The sequence below is a fragment of the Oncorhynchus gorbuscha genome, linkage group LG13 (genome assembly GCF_021184085.1).
Source record: "Oncorhynchus gorbuscha isolate QuinsamMale2020 ecotype Even-year linkage group LG13, OgorEven_v1.0, whole genome shotgun sequence".
Classification (NCBI taxonomy): Eukaryota; Metazoa; Chordata; class Actinopteri; order Salmoniformes; family Salmonidae; genus Oncorhynchus; species Oncorhynchus gorbuscha.
Window position 1 is genome coordinate 63,407,043 of NC_060185.1, and position 13,868 is coordinate 63,420,910.

Here is a 13,868-nt window from a genome sequence, read left to right on the forward strand (position 1 = left end):
TACTAACACAGACCCAGTACTGGCAGCTTCAGCAAGTACTAACACAGACCCAGTACAGCTGGCTTCAGAAAATAATAACACAGATCCAATACAGCCGTCTTCAGCAAGTAGTAACACAGACCCAGGTGAAGTATAGGCAGCCTCAGCCAGTATTAGCACAACCAGAGGTGTACAGCCAGTATCAGATACAAGCAGCTAAGACACTATTAGAACAGTTACTGCTCCACTAAATGACCTAGCAGATTGTCCCCCAGTCTTAACAGACTGTATGAGGACTGAGTTGGTGCACAGAGGTCCATTCAAACCAGGACTGGATTGTTCTGAGCTGGCTTTCACAGTCAATCAAAAACAAGGCTGTGTATTGTTTTTGCTGTGAGCTCTTTTCTACAAAAGACTACAAAACAATAAAGGAAGGCGTGAATGAGTGGTCAAATATCAACGCCATTCTGAAATCCTACGAGGGTAGTCCTGAACACACCAACAATATGATTAAGTGGAGAGAACTTGATCTGCGCCTAAGTCGAGGACAGACTCTTGACCAGATAAAAAATGACAATTTATGGAGGCCGAAAGAAAGAGATGGCGGGATGTCCTTACACGTTTCATAAGTATCACCCAGTCCCTGGCTGAAAGAAACCTAGCATGCTTTCCGTTCATCAGACAAACTCTTCCAACCAGATAATAGAAACGTCCTAAAAGAGGTTGTATCACTGGAAGAATTTGACCCCCTTCTCAGGAAAACTAAAGATGGAGAGACACATGCTCATTACCTTGGGAAGCGCACACAGAATGAGCTGATACAGATTGTGAGCGACAAGACTCTGGAAGCAATAGTGACTCAAGTAAGAGACTCAAAGTACTTTTCCATTATCTTGGACTGTACACCTGACATTAGTCACCAGGAGCCAATGTCCATTATTCTGAAAAGCGTGGTTTTAAAGGGAAAGCCAGAGCTCAAGGAGCACTACATCTGCTTTGTGAATGTTGAAGTTACAACATATTTGAATCTGTCCACCACTATTATCTTAGATAAACTGAACGAGCTGAAGACTTCACATGAAGATTGCAGAGGGCAAGTTTATGATAATGGGGCCAACATGAAGGGCAAGCACCAAGGAGTACAAGCCAGACTGCTCCAAAAAAAATCCCAGAGCCTGCTCGTCCCATGCGGAGCACACACTCTAAACCTTGTCATTGCAGACGCTGCCAAATCTTTAAAAGCTGCAGTCAAGTTTTTTGGGCGTGTGCAAAAGCTCTTCACCTTCTTTTCGGCTGGCACACAAAGATGGAGTGTTTTGAAGAAACACGTGAACATAACCGTGGAGTCATGGAATGACACAAGACGGGAGAGTCGGCTCCAAAGTGTTCATGCAATCAGGTATCAGGCTTCTGAGGTTCGGGAGGCATTACTGGAAGCCAGACAGACGATCAACAATCCTGTGGCCAAAGTGGAGGCACAAGCACTTGCAGAGGAAGCTGGGTCCTACCGCTTCTTGGTTTGCTGTATCGAATGGTGTGAGATACTGACAATGACAAACAAGGTAAACATGCTCCTCTAATCCGCCTCAATGCAGTTGGATATCGCAGTGAATTTAACCTCAAATGCAAAGGCCTCCTTCACTACATACGGGGAAACTGGATTGTCTGAGGCCCAGACAACAGCCAAAAAGCATTTGTGAAGAAATTAATGTGGAGGCTGTTCTGAAAGAGAGGAGACTGAGAATCAGCAAGAAGCATTTCAGCTATAAGACTCCCGATGAACCAGTGACTGATGCACTGAAAAACCTTGAAGTCGACTACTTCAACATTGCGGTCGACTCTGCTGTGACGTCCATGGACGAGAGATCTGAAACGCCAAATATGGAGTGCTGCTGAACTTCAGCACTGCCTCTCAGATGTCCAGTGAATCTTTAAAGGCTCACTGTATGGAAGTTGAAAACACTCAAACCTTCAGAGACGACTGTGACACCAGTGGAATGGATCTGGCACACGAGATTCAGAATGTACATGATCTGCCATCAGGTAAGATGAGTGCCTTTGAGCTGCTCTCCTTTCTCTGTGAGAAATACCCGGAGGAACTCTATATCCTAACCTTTTGGACGGCCCTAAGAATTGCAGTCACCCTACCAGCAACAGTAGCATCGGCAGGGGAGGAGCTTGTCAAAATGAAAGCTCCTCAAAAGCTACCTGAGGTCTTCCATGTCACAGGGACGTGTGTGAGTGGTCTGGCCATCATGAGCATATATCATGACATGGGGGAAACACATGTCCTATGATGACATCATTGGTGGCTTTTCTGCACTTTCTCAAGAAAGTGCAGAAGAGGAATGTTTTGATGGTAAGATTTTAATTCAAACATTTAAGTGTTTATGCACTTAGTAACATTTAACATTGTACGGCAGAAGTGCATTTGTGTAAATGACTGCTTAACTTCTTCACTTCTTAAGGTATAGGGGGCAGCATTTTCACTTTTGGATAAATAGTGTACCCAATTTCAACTTCCTGCTACTCATGCCAAGAATATAAGTTATGCATAACCCTAAGGACTAATCGTTCCGATTTTTCTTTTGAGGTCTCTGTCTGTTCAGTGAGTTCTCATTGGGAAACGATATTTTCTAGGCACTTGTTTTCAATTCCTACCGCTTCCACCGGATGTCACCAGTCCTCTGAATTTGGTTGAGGTTATTCCTTTGTGCAATGAAGAAGTACGACCATCTAGGAAATGGGTAACACTGTTGAGAGTGCGCAAGACTTGAAAAGTAGCGTTAGTTTCCTCTCGTCCTCTATTGAAAAAAGATAGACCCGTCTTCAACTTGATCGATTATTAATGTTTAAAAATACCTAAAGGTGTATTACAAAAGTAATTTGAAATGTTTTGGCAAAGTTTACAGGCAACTTTTGAGATATTTTGTAGTGACGTTGCGCAATTTGGAAGCTGTTTTTTTCTGGATCAAACGCGCCAAATAAATGGAAATTTTGGATATACTGTATATGGAAGGAATTAATCAAACAAAAGGACCAATTGTGATGTTTATGGGACATATTGGAGTGCCAACAAAAGAAGCTTGTTAAAGGTAAGGCATGTTTTATATTTTATTTCTGCGTTTTGTGTAGCGCCTGCAGGGTTGAAATATGCTACTATCTTTGTTTACTGTTGTGCTATCATCAGATAATAGCTTCTTATGCTTTCGCCGAAAAGCCTTTTTAAAATCTGACATGTTGGCTGGATTCGCAACAAGTGTAGCTTTAATTTAGTGTCCTACATGTGTGATTTAATGAAAGTTTGATTTTTATATCATTTAATTTGAATTTGCCGTGCTGCATTTTCCCTGGCTTTTGGCCAAGTGGGACGCAAGCGTCCCCTATACCATAAGAAGTTTTAACTAACTATGTGACATACTTTCTCAATTTCTTCCAGACAGTCCAGATAGACTGGTGCTGGTGCTGATGCAGTAAATGCCCAGGCTGTAGAGGGAACCACAGTTAAACACACAGCTGTATAGGTTTTATTGGACTATTTTAAGACATATAGCTGCAGCCATAGCCTATAGGCTTAGGTTTACATTGTACAGACAAAGCTAATTGTATAACATTGTGAGAACTGGACTAATTACCAGGCAGCAGAGCCAAAGCTCAGTGTTATATTTGATATTTTCTACAATTTCTTATTTATGTTCATGTTAATATTCACTTATGTTAAGATTCTGTAGAAAATATTATATTCAATAAATATTGTTTGTTTACACCTCATTCTGTTCTGTATAGGTCTACTTATTCTTAGAGAGATGGATGGAGCAAACTGTTTTAAAGGAGGGAGGGGCACTGGGTGTCAGGTGTAACTATGTGCCAATGGAAAATGGTTTACATGGCTCACGGGTCAGGTAGGAGGGCCCCTTAGCAGAATTTTGCTTAGGGCCCCAGGGAGGTCAGGACCGGCTCTGACTGGGTCTGACTGCATGTCAAAATCCTGGTCAGAATAAATCCCTCCCATCTCTTCTTCTTAAACTTTCTAAATCCATTAATGCTTCCTTGTCTATATATTTTGATGCATACTGCTTTCTGCCCTCAAGAATTCAACAAGTGGGAACCCCCACTTTTCCTCCTCTTTGTTTTGATTGAGCCATGACAATCAAACAGGAACAGAAAATCTGTCTGTGCTCCAATCATCTTTTTTCCCCTCCCTCCCAGCATCTCTCCATCCCTCTGTGACCTTCTTTCTCTACTCCCCCTTCGTTCCCTCTACCCATTCCACTCTCCCTTCTCCCCCCTCTTCACACCCTCTCTTCCTCTCTCTCACCTATCAGGATGGCAACAAAGGCACCTGCCTCGACCAGCACAGATCCACACACAACCACAACCTCCAAATCAAATCCCCCCCCTAAAGTTTATCGGTCACATACACAGATTTGCAGATGTTATCACAGGTGCAGCGAAACGCTTGTGTTTCTAGCTCCAACAGTGCAGTAATACCTGGCAATACTATGTTTTAAATATATATACATATAAATGGTGAAAGACAGTATGGACAGTATATAAAGAAAGAAAAGGGATGTACATCAGTAGTTATATAGGATGAGCCTTGACTTAGAATGCAGCATAGACATATGAAGTGGGTAAAACAGTATGTACACATTATTAAAGGTGACCCGTGTTCAATGACTATGTACATAGGGCAGCAGTCGCTAAAGTGCAGGGTAGAGCCTTGTGGTAGCCAGCTAGAGCACTAACTAAGGTTCAGGGCAGGGTACTGAGCGGAGGCAGGCTAGTGGTAATAATAATAATAATAATAATAATAATGGTGACTGTTTAACAGCTTGATGGCCTGGAGATAGATGTTTCTCAGTCTCTTGGTCCCTTGGATGCACCTCTACTGTCTCCTCCTTCTAGATCAGGGGGGCGACTCCAGTCCTCGAGGGCTTGATTGGTGTACACTTTTTCTCCATTCCTAGCAAGCACAGCTGATTAATCAAATGACATTGTAAACTGATGATCATGATTAGGTGATTCTTGGAGTCAGGCGTGTTAGCTGGGGCAAAAATGTGACACCAATCACCCGCTACCCTGTTCTAGATGGTAGCGGGTATAGTCCCGTGGTCCGGGTGGCTGAGGTCCTTCATGATCTTCTTGGCCTTCCTGTGAAACAGAGTGCTGTAGATATCCAGGAGGGCAGGCAGTGTGCCCCCAGTGATGCGTTGGCCTGACCGCACCACCCTCTAGAGAGCCCTGCGGTTGCGGACGGTGCAATTGCTGTACCAGGCGGTGCTACTACTCGACAGGATGCTCTCAATGGTGCAACTGCAGAAGTTTGTGAGGGTCTTAGTGGCCAAGCATTTGCACCTTCTTCACAATGCTGTCTGTGTGGGTGGACCATTTTAGGTTGTCAGTGATGTGCACGCAGAGGAACTTGAAGCTTTTGACCCTCTCCACTGTGGCCCTGTCAATGTGGATCGGGGCGTGCTCCCTCTGCTGTCTCCTGAAGTCCACAATTAGCCGATCGTTATGTTGATGTCAAGAGAGAGGTTACTTTCCTGGCACCACTCCACCAGGTCTCTCACCTCCTCCCTGTAGGCTATATCGTCGTAGTTGGCAATCAGGCTTCCCACTGTTGTGTTGACAGCAAACTTGATGATTGAGTTGGAGACTCAGGCAGTCATTGGTGAACAGGGAGTACAGGAGGGGCCTGAGCACAGTCTGATTTGTCAATGGCTGTTGCATTGGAAAAATCTCTCTCTCTCTTACTTGCCTCCCTTACTCACCCTTCCTCCAGCTCGAAGTCTCTCATTTCTTCTGACCTTTCGTCTAATCTAGCGTGAAACCTGGTCCAGCAAACACCCGTCCCTTCCAGTGATTGATAGAGCGTTAATTATGCCCATCACTGTTATGGCAACGTTATTATGATTGGAAATTAAACAGCTTGTCAATCACTGATCATTAAGAGGCACATTAGTGATGTGAAGGATTCATTTTACACTGGGATGACCACAGCATAACACCCTCTCTGTATGTGTATCTCTCTCTGCTGTGTTTCTACATTTCTGAGTCTCTTCCTCTTCCTCTCTGTCTTTACCAAAGATCAGAATCATAGCCCGACACACTCCAAGTATTTCAGAACTCAAATATCCAAAGCAATACACTCCTCTACTGTAGTCTCTCTTTCTCCGTCTCTCTCTCCATCTGTCTGTCTCTCTCTCCGTCTGTCTGTCTGTCTGTCTGTCTGTCTGTCTGTCTGTCTGTCTGTCTGTCTGTCTGTCTGTCTGTCTGTCTGTCTGTCTGTCTGTCTGTCTGTCTGTCTCTCTCTCTCTCTCTCTCTCTCCGTCTCTCTCTCCGTCTGTCTGTCTCTCTCTGACTGTCTCTCTCAGTCGGTCTGTCTGTATCTCTGACTGTCTCTCTCCGTCTGGCTCTCTCTCTCTCCGTCTCTCTCTCTGTCTGTCTGGCTCTCCGTCTGACTGTCTGTCTCTCTCTGACTGTCTCTCTCTCTCTCTCTCTCTCTGTCTGTCTCTCCGTCTGTTTGTCTCTCCGTCTGTCTGTCTGTCTCTCCGTCTCTCTCTTTGTCTCTCTCTTTGTCTCTCTGCTGACCAAGGTTTTCACAGTGACTTAAATCATCCAGAAGCTCCACGATCCATCGGCCGCTTGAGCAGAAGCGCAGTGGAGCGCAGTGCAGGCTGACATAATGAAGGAAGGAGGAGGAGGAGAGAGGACGAGGAGGAGAGAGATGACGAGGAGGAGGAGAGAGGACGAGGAGGAAGAGAGATGACGAGGAGGAAGAGAGAGAGGAAGAGGAGAGAGAGGAAGTACAGGGATGCGGGTATGAAATGCGATCTACCCAGAAAGGTAGAAAAACTGCTACTAAAAATCCTGAAGGTGCAGATTTCTTTTAGAGAGGGAGAGGCACTGCAGTGCTAGAAGATAATGGGTTGTTGTGATAGCAAATCAAATGATTTGTATTGGTCACATACACATATGTAGCAGATTATTATTGCGGGTGTAGTGAAACTCTCGTGAAACTCACGAGAGCTGGTCCCAGCTCTCTTGGCTGGGACCACACCCTTCTCTATCAAAACACCTGCGCTTCGTGTGTGTGTGCATACGGGTACATGCGTGAGTGTGTGTGCGAGTGTGTATTATGAGGACTGAAACCCTTAGCGATACTGCTGTCTCTTCAAAACCTAATTGTTATTCATGCATCTGTATTTTTCTGCCTGTGCCTGGGTAGTGACAGGAGTATATGTGTGTCTGCATGAATCACCATATATTCCCCTGACTGATAACGGCAACATGAAGGAGCAAGTGTACTTGTGTGTATAAAAATAAACTATGGCGACTGGTTGTGTGTGTTGTTTTTTTTTAAACGAGAAATTACAGTATCTGTTGGTGACAGTGATCGTGTGTTTTTCTTCACTGTGTGTGTGTGTATGTGTGTGTGTGCACACCTTGAAGTGTGATGCCCAGACGGATCATGTGACAGATGGTGGAGACAAGCTCTCCCAAGAGACCGTCCTCAACAGCCTCACAAAGAGGTGCCACTGCCAACTCTGTGTGTGTGTGTGTGTGTGTGTGTGTGTGTGTGTGTGTGTGTGTGTGTGTGTGTGTGTGTGTGTGTGTGTGTGTGTGTGTGTGTGTGTGTGTGTGTGTGTGTGTGTGTGTGTGTGTGTGTGTGTGTGTGTGTGTGTGTGTGTGTGTGTGTGTCATCTAAATGAGAGCAGTGCTTCTAATGAGGATGGTATAGTCATTAATAGTGACATGACTGTTAGCAGACTATTAGAAACGGATTTATTCTAAGTGAAGCAGAGAGAGAGAGAGAGAGAGAGAGAGAGAGAGAGAGAGAGAGAGAGAGAGCGAGCGCGAGAGAGAGAAAGGGTGAGAAAGAGAGTGGGAATGAGATAGAGAGAAAAAGAGTAAGGGAGAGAGAGAGGGGGGGCAGGAGAGAGGGAGGGTGAGAAAATGAGGGTGAAACAGGACAAAAGAAACAGAGGCAGAAAATGAAATGGTGAGGGGCAGAAATTAAACAAAAAAGAAGGACAGACAGAGATAGACAGAAGTCAGCGAAGATCGGAAGGAAGGAGGTGGAGGAGAGGAGGAATAAAAGGAAGAGGGGAGGCATTTTTGGATGAGCAGAGAGGAACAACTTGGTCTAGGCTTCCCCTCCTGAGTTGGCTCTCTGCCCCAGGCAGGTTCCAGAGAGTTCTATCCAGCAGACCTACTCACATAACAGTACTACCACCACAGAGCCTCTGCTTGAGCAGCTGAACGCAGAAACCTCAACTCTCCATCTCTGCATTCATCAAATTAGAATTCTACGCCTCCACCCTCCCCTAGTCTAACAACATGCTGTGGTCATATGGTTGGACTCCAGAAGGTTGAATAAGGGAGAGGGACACAGGATGGACCACCTGCCGTGGAGCTTATTTCCAGAGGAGGGCAGGGCAAACCCCTTTCTCTCCTGCTTTCACCCTTCCTCCCCCTCTCTTGCCCTTTCTACCTCTTCTCCCTCATCCACTGTCCTCCGTTATGCCTCGTCAGGTGCAAGCTGCTGTTGACTCCTGTCCCCCCTCATCAAATCAAGCTTGTGTGTGTGTGTGTGTGTGTGTGTGTCCCTGTCATCAAATAGAGCAGTGATGCATAAAGACCTGCAATAAACCTGCCTCCACCTCTGCAGTACAGCACGGCCCTGTGTATGTAGGTCAGTCTACCTCTCTAACTCTCTCCTTCCCTCTCTCCCTCTCTCCTTCCCTCTCTCATTCCCTCTCTCCTTGTTTCTCCTCGCCATGTCCTCCTCAGACCAACACAACCTCTTCCTCCTTTCTATCCAATGCTTGTTTTTTATTTGAACAGCAGCCACCTCCCTATTTCTCTCTATTTGCTTCAACCTCACAGCCCACATTTCCATCTCCATCTCTCTCTCCCTCCGTAACACTCTTCTTACACCCCCTCTCTCTCTCTCACTCTCTCTCACTCTCTCTCACTCTCTCTCTCTCTCTCGACACTCAGTTCAGGGCTATGAATGGTTGCCGTGGAAACTGCATCCTCCAGTGAAGCGGTAGGACTTGGGCGTCACAGCGACGGTGCTGATGGAGAATAATGCTGTGAGCTTTCTCTCTCTCCCTCATTTTCTCTCGCTCTCCGAGTCAACCACTCTCCCCTAGCAACACACTCTCCCCTAGCAACAGCAGCCATCCATCCCTCTCTCCCTCCCCCTCTCCCTCTCTCCCCTTTTCACTCTCTGCCTGTCTCTTTTTTCCAACTCATTGTCACACTCTCCCCCCTCTCTACCAGTCCCCCCATCCCTCTCTCCCCTCCTTTCCTCTCTCCCTCTCTTCCCTCTCACTGCTCTCCATTTCTCCTCTCCTTCCTTTCGCTCTCTGGCTCTGCATTTCTCCCTCTCCTTCTCTTTTCTTCCCTCTACCAATTTCTCCCCAGGGGATTGTTCAGATCCAGCACAGCCCTCTGTGAATCCCTGTGCGTGCCCCTTCTTTAGAAACATAGCCGTGAAATGGCGGGACGGATGGAAGCAGAGAGGAGAGAGTGATAGAGTTAGGCAGCATGCAGAATCCTGATTTCATTAATGTGAGTCTGTTAATCTGGGCGTAGGCTGGACTCCATCTGTCATACCAGGAGCTGCACACAAAGCAGGGAGCGAACACACACACACACACACACACACACACACACACACACACACACACACACACACACACACACACACACACACACACACACACACACACACACACACACACACACACACACACACACACACACACACACACACACACACACACACACACACACACACACACACACAGTCTCTCTTACACAAACTCCTAAACAAACACACATTTCCGCAGCAGACCACCCTGATGGAAACACGGGGGAAGGAACAGGGGCGTAGTCTCCAGCTGTGGCTCTTTGTCTCACATCGAACAAATAGACTCTGTCAGACGACACACACAAACCCACCCTGCAGTTGTAACACTCGACACAACACCTCTCATCTCTCACGCTGCAGCAATGCATTAAAGTGACTTCAGGTCCTAAACCTGCAGAAAGCCGACAGGCAACGACTGACTCGCTGATCATTAGACCAGGAGACGACTCATTCAATGAGTGCCGTCATACCGGCTGACTGGACAGATCCAGCTGTGTCCCTGTCTACATCTTCACCGTTACAACTTCTTTTTTCAAATCTGCAAAATTGAATCCTTCTACATCCTAAAATTTGCCATTAGACTTTTTTTGGACTCCATCCCCATTATTCCAAACCCCCAACGTTCATGCCCAGACGGCACTGCTTCATTTAGCATCCATCTCCTTACTTTAACTCCACCCCCCCCCCCCCCCCCCCATTAAAATTCCATCCAACCTCTTACTCTGTCGATCCCAGTATACACCCTCCCCATCCTGTCACCCCTTTCCACAACCCCTTAGTCAACTCCAGCCAACCCGACCCATGAAGACTGGCATCTCCACCCATTCGGTTTCCCTCCACTCACCACCACCCTGCTCAAGGCTGCAACTCCTCAGTCTGGGCAAGAAATCGATTGCTAAGCGGAGAAGGCAGAGTGTGTGTGTGAGAGAGAGAGAGAGAGAGAGAGAGAGAGAGAGAGAGAGAGAGAGAGAGAGAGAGAGAGAGAGAGAGAGAGAGAGAGAGAGAGAGAGAGAGAGAGAGAGAGAGAGAGAGAGAGAGAGAGAAAGAGTCTACAGAGGCTTAGAGAGCTGAGACTCAGAGACATCAACACAGACCCATATTAACCATGAATACAACTGTGATTACATTCTTCCTCTCTGCAGTCTCTTCTGCTCTCCCATACACACCCTAATGTGATGCAATATAAACTTGCCTTTTTTTATATATATTTTTTTGCAAAAATCACATTCGTCCCCCACGTCTCGTAACCCTGGTGACTGTTCTTGTCACCTCTGTACTTCTCGTGATGATGAAACGGGCCGTAGCTTCCCGCTCTTGGCTGCTCTCGGATGCTCTCTACCTCATTAGCATACTCATTATAACCGCACAAGAATCATTAACATCTGACTCAAGGTCAGTACCTTCCGGAACAGACGTGTTTGGGTGGAACTCAGCTGGAATGTTTTATGTAGCAGGGTCCAGGGAGGGAGGGAGGGAGGGAGGGAGGGAGGGAGGGAGGGAGGGAGGGAGGGAGGGAGGGGGGGGAGGGGGAGGGGGAAGTAGAGATTGAATGAGGGGCGAGTAATGAGAGAGGAGTGGAACGTGAAGACATTGTGGAGGATACAGAGTACAGAGAGATAGAAAGGAGTGGGAGAGAGATGAGAGAAGAGAAGGATGACAGTGCAATTTACTGAGTAGATAGAAAGGTGATTTGTTGTAATTAAGGTATGCTGAGAATGACCCGGCTCTCTGTCCATTATAGACAACCTGACTAACTGCCCACACACACAGTCTTCTCTCTCTCTCTCTCTCTCTCTCTCTCTCTCTCTCTCTCTCTCTCTCTCTCTCTCTCTCTCTCTCTCTCTCTCTCTCTCTCTCTCTCTCTCTCTCTCTCTCTCTCTCTCTCTCTCTCTCTCTCTCTCTCTCTCTCTCTCACACACACAGATACCAATCTCCACCCACAGGACAGTGTCATTTAATCTCTGAGTGGATAAGGGCAGTGAGCAGGAGTCAGGGTGATGGAGAACCTAGTCTCTCCCTTTGGTTATGTCGTAGTTGGTCTGGATTACACTGTGCCAGTCAAAGTCGGAGGTAGTCTGAGTTGTTCTGCATTGGCCTGGGTTGCTCAGGGTCTTAGTCTGATTGTATTCCGCTTTGGTCTGGTCTGGTCAGGGTCAGAGCGGTTCAGTGTGGGGTGTAGTGGCCTGGCTCTTACCTCCGGCGGCGCTAGACACGGTCGGCCAGTTCTGGACCAGAACCCCCTGCGCTCCCTGCATCACCGACGACTCCTCCATGTGCACTGAGCTGGAAAACAACACACACACTCTGAGGTTACACACTGGAGAAACATCCCAACACACACATTTTCAGAGGTTACAGAGTCTAGAGAAATATAACACACACACACACACAGTCTGATGGTACAGAATATATTGAGAGAGTTTTCTCTCATAAATACACACACAAACACACCCTTTCACTCTCAAACACATCACACACACGTTGCTTTCTGGGTGAACTCCATTATATTCTCTATCACAGGGCCATAAGGCAGCAGCTATAAGCTTCTGTGGATGCAGTCGTCTCTCGCTCCACAAGTTTCCTATAATACTATTACTAAATTAAGCCATGGTAGGAAACCACAGTGTGTGTGTGTGTGTGTGTGTGTGTGTGTGTGTGTGTGTGTGTGTGTGTGTGTGTGTGTGTGTGTGTGTGTGTGTGTGTGTGTGTGTGTGTGTGTGTGTGTGTGTGTGTGTGTGTGTGTGTGTGTACACAGTCAGTAGCAGGGGTCTCAGGAGGGGGGTCAGACCAATTCCATCTCAGGAACTCAAATGGGCCCTTGGATTAGGATTAAACAGTAGTCACCCTGCATATTCACACCGCTCCCTGGATTAGGGATTACAGATGGGTGCTCTAACATTTTCACACCCACCCCAGGGATTTCAGAAACCCTCCTAACTAAAATGTATTGAGCTCTGCGGTGTTAAAACAGCGACGGGCTGCTGCCAAAATACAGCAAATAAACAGAACCTTAAATGCACGCACGCACGCACGCACGCACGCACGCACGCACGCACGCACGCACACACACACACACACACACACACACACACACACACACACACACACACACACACACACACACACACACACACACACACTCGCCATAAATGTAAGGTATGAGGTTCCACTAAATCTTAATGTCCTCTATTCAAACTATGGTTAAATGTTTTAATCATGAAAAGGGTTCAGCTCCGTTTCATGTCGCTTTTGAAACAATCTGCATGTTCCACTATCATTTATCCAATAAGGGCAGCACCTTTTACCATAGTGAGATGCAGAGCAGGGTTTTCATTGAGGATTAGAAAAACACTCTCTATCTAGACTTTCTCTTTATTGTGTTAGCAGATATTACATCAAATCAAATGTATTCTTAATGTATTTTTTTACACAGGCAGAAACCCAGCCTAAAACCCAGGAAAGTGAGCAATGCAGATGTAGAAGCACAGTGGCTCGGAAAAACTCCCTAGAAAGGCAGAAACCTAGGAAGAAACCTAGAGAGGAACCAGGGGCGACTGAAACCAGCAGGCAGAGCTAACAATGCGCAGAGCGCTGTGTGTGTGCGCGTGTACATGCTAAATGCAAACAGTCTCCCGATATCAACCCGTCAATATGGTGCTCTCCCTCTTTCAATCCTCCTGCATTGCTACTATTCCATGTTTAATCCCTCTCTTCTCTCCTTCCCTTCGACCCTGCCTGGAAAACTGGGTCTCGCAAAGTTTAGTCTCACAGAGGTCAGATGAGAAGAGAACCATTCCCCCACTTCAGCTGGAGTCCCTTTCTCCGTATCTCTCTCTCTCTGTATTTCTCTCTCTGGCCCACACACACATACTTGAAAGTGCCCAATATGCGATTGAATACTCGATCCTATACCACAATATACTGCAAAATGTCAAAGGTGGAACACAAAGATATTTTCTCCATAGGGTAAAAGTGAAGCTATTGAAATAAATAATAGTTGAACATTTAAGAGAGACAGGAGGAAAGGAAAGCGTGTGGGAGGAGGCAGCAGTATTGCCACCATTTTAGTTGCACTTCTTCTCCAGGCTCTTCACACACTGTCTGGCCGTCCGCGTGCACACGTGTGCATGTGCGTGTATGTGTGCGAGTGTATGTGTGAGCGTGTTCACCCCCAAGGTCAGGCAATCACAGCTCAGTCCCTATCCTCTCCTCGCTCTTCTGC

At 46.6% G+C, this 13,868-nt stretch overlaps 1 protein-coding gene across 26 annotated transcripts in view; it reads right to left on the reverse strand.

The window, feature by feature from the left end:
- The window catches only part of LOC123993294 (protocadherin alpha-C2-like), a 228,089-nt gene that overhangs the window by 10,482 nt on the left and 203,739 nt on the right, over window positions 1-13,868 (reverse strand). For all 26 annotated transcript variants that reach the window (XM_046295286.1, XM_046295271.1, XM_046295290.1 and 23 more), the window contains one exon: window positions 11,841-11,929. In XM_046295286.1, the coding sequence (XP_046151242.1) occupies window positions 11,841-11,929 (89 nt within the window). The remainder of the gene's footprint in view (window positions 1-11,840; window positions 11,930-13,868) is intronic.